The sequence below is a fragment of the Coffea eugenioides genome, chromosome 9 (assembly GCF_003713205.1).
Source record: "Coffea eugenioides isolate CCC68of chromosome 9, Ceug_1.0, whole genome shotgun sequence".
Lineage (NCBI taxonomy): Eukaryota > Viridiplantae > Streptophyta > Magnoliopsida > Gentianales > Rubiaceae > Coffea > Coffea eugenioides.
Window position 1 is genome coordinate 5,077,494 of NC_040043.1, and position 2,453 is coordinate 5,079,946.

The 2,453-nt window shown below is 38.8% G+C and overlaps 1 protein-coding gene across 1 annotated transcript; it reads left to right on the forward strand.

Moving 5' to 3' along the window:
* The first annotated feature begins 12 nt into the window (after positions 1-12).
* Positions 13-2,236, forward strand: LOC113782041. Its single transcript, XM_027327953.1, has 5 exons — positions 13-465; positions 598-1,560; positions 1,645-1,710; positions 1,804-1,938; positions 2,018-2,236. Exons 1-5 carry the CDS (start codon positions 13-15, stop codon positions 2,234-2,236), a joined length of 1,836 nt encoding a protein of 611 aa, XP_027183754.1.
* Positions 2,237-2,453: the final 217 nt, after the last annotated feature.

The window sequence follows — 2,453 nt, forward strand, 5'->3', positions numbered from 1 at the left end:
AGCAAATGGCAGATGTATAGAGCACTAACTAAAGCAAGAAATGAGATTGAAGGCAATCACATTGAATCGTACGCCAAATTGCCAAAGTATGCAGAGCTGATCAGGAAATACAACCCACAAAGTATCTGCAAAATACATTATGATAGGCCTACTCTTCTTGTTGAGCCTAGATTTCTCAGAATGTTTATTAGTTTCAAAGCTCAAAGAAGTGGATTTGTTGAAGGCTGTAGACCTTTTGTTGGTTTTGATGGATGTTTTTTAAAAGGTGCTTATGGTGGTGTGCTTCTCACAGCAGTCACATTAGATGCTAACAATAGCATTTTTCCTATTGCATTTGCTGTGGCTGAAGCTGAAAATAAAGAAACCTGGAGTTGGTTTTTTCATTACTTTGAGGAGTTTTTTGGGCCATTTACTTCAGAAAATGGTTTTCATGGTCCTCTAACCTTCATGAGTGACAGGCAAAAGGTGAGCTTCACAACAGGCCTTGAACATTATTCTGATTCTGTTATGCATCCAGATTCTGGAATAGTTATGTACTTGTCAATGATTCTGTATTTTTTAGTGTAACTTGTTTGCATGTTTTGGTGATCATTTCAGGGCTTGAATATAGCTTATGAAGAGAGAGTGCCTGTTGCTAGTGGAAGACATTGCTGTAGGCATATCTGCAGTAATTTTAAAGCTCAATTTCCTGGTATTCTGATTAGTAACTTGTTCTGGAGAGCAGCAAAAAGCTTTGATGTTGCAGGACATAATGAAGCCATGGCTAGCATAAAGGAGTTAAACATAGAAGCATGGAAATACTTGGACAAAATTCCTAAAACAACATGGTGCAGATATACCTTCAATACTGGACTAAAATGTGATCATGTCACAAATAACTGCACTGAGTCCTTCAATGCATGGATAGGTGAGCTAAGAGGGAAGCCTATCTTGACACTTGTTGATGGGTTGAGGAAGAAGTTCATGAAGAAAATGCATAAGCGATATCAGAAAGGGTGCATGCTCACCACTGCCATCACACCAAAGATGCTTGGTAAACTACAAAAAATAGGACAAGCATCAAGACAATGTGAACTCACTATGGCTTCTACTGATGTATTTGAAGTGGGGGATATGAACAGGTCCTACATAGTCAATTTATCAGCTAAAACTTGTGATTGTGGAGCATTTCAAATTTCAGGCCTTCCTTGTAAACATGCTGCACTAGGGATTATCTACAAGAGAGAAAAGCTGGAATCCTACTGTGAGCATTGGTTCTCAAGAGATAAGTACTTAAAGACATATTCAAGTATGATTCATCCAATTCCTGATGAGAAAATGTGGCCACCTATGCCATATGTTACACCTGTAACAGTCCTACCTCCTCCATTAAGAAGAGCTCCAGGTAGACCAAAGACTAAAAGGAGAAGGGAACATGATGAAGGACAGTCTGCGTCACAACCAAAAAGACTTTGCTGCATCAAGTGTGGAAACTGTGGCTCTTTTGGTCACAACAAGAGGTCATGTCAAGGAGCACCTGTCCAGAATAAGAAGAATGGCAATAGAACTACTGGCCAGCAGGTGTTATATGTGCTGAAATTGCTACTGAATGTGATTATTTTATATCAATTCATTACTTACAATTAGCTTGTTCCTTAACAACAGAGCTATAGAAGAGGCAAACCAGGAAGAGGGACTGCAAACACGGGCCTGTCAGGAGCAACTCTTTGGGTAAGATTTTTTAACTTATTTAAGCTTCTGATTGTAACATTTATAGCACATGCCTTGTCGAAACTAATATTACTTGTCAATGTTTACTGCTAGGATCATGTCTCTGGCAATGTTCCAGTTGTATACTCAAGCCAAGGCAACAATCATTCTCCTTCAACTCAACCTGCACCTGCAACTGTGAATGTGCATGTGCAGAATCAGAGCACAGCAACCACTTCAAAGAAAAAGGTGCAATTGAATGAGTGCATTTTATGATATGCTTTAATAAAATGCTTGAGTGTAATGTTCAACACGTGTGATTGTACAGAGAGGAAGACCTTTAAGCAATACTGGAGCATCTGCTAGAGGGAGCAGCAAGAGAAACTACTCAAATACTGCTCAGATCACTCAAATTGTGGAACAATCTGGTCATCAGCAAATTGCTACATTTCAAGTTGCTACACCTGCATCTGAATCCATCAATGCAGCTACAACACTGCACTCAACAAATGTTAGCAATAATAGCAGTTTTAGTATGCAATTCTGATATTATCTCTATAGTTTTGGCAAGTGAATGCTTACTGCTGAAAGTATCAATTCAGTAGTATGCCATTAATTATGTACATAACAGAGCTATTTTGTACTCTACTGTGGCAGTTTTAGACATGTTTCTGCCTCTCATGACATTGCAATCCTCACCATCTGTTCTAAGTGATTTAATGGTTCAGATGGTGTTTTGAACTTTTTATGGATTGCTCAGTCAT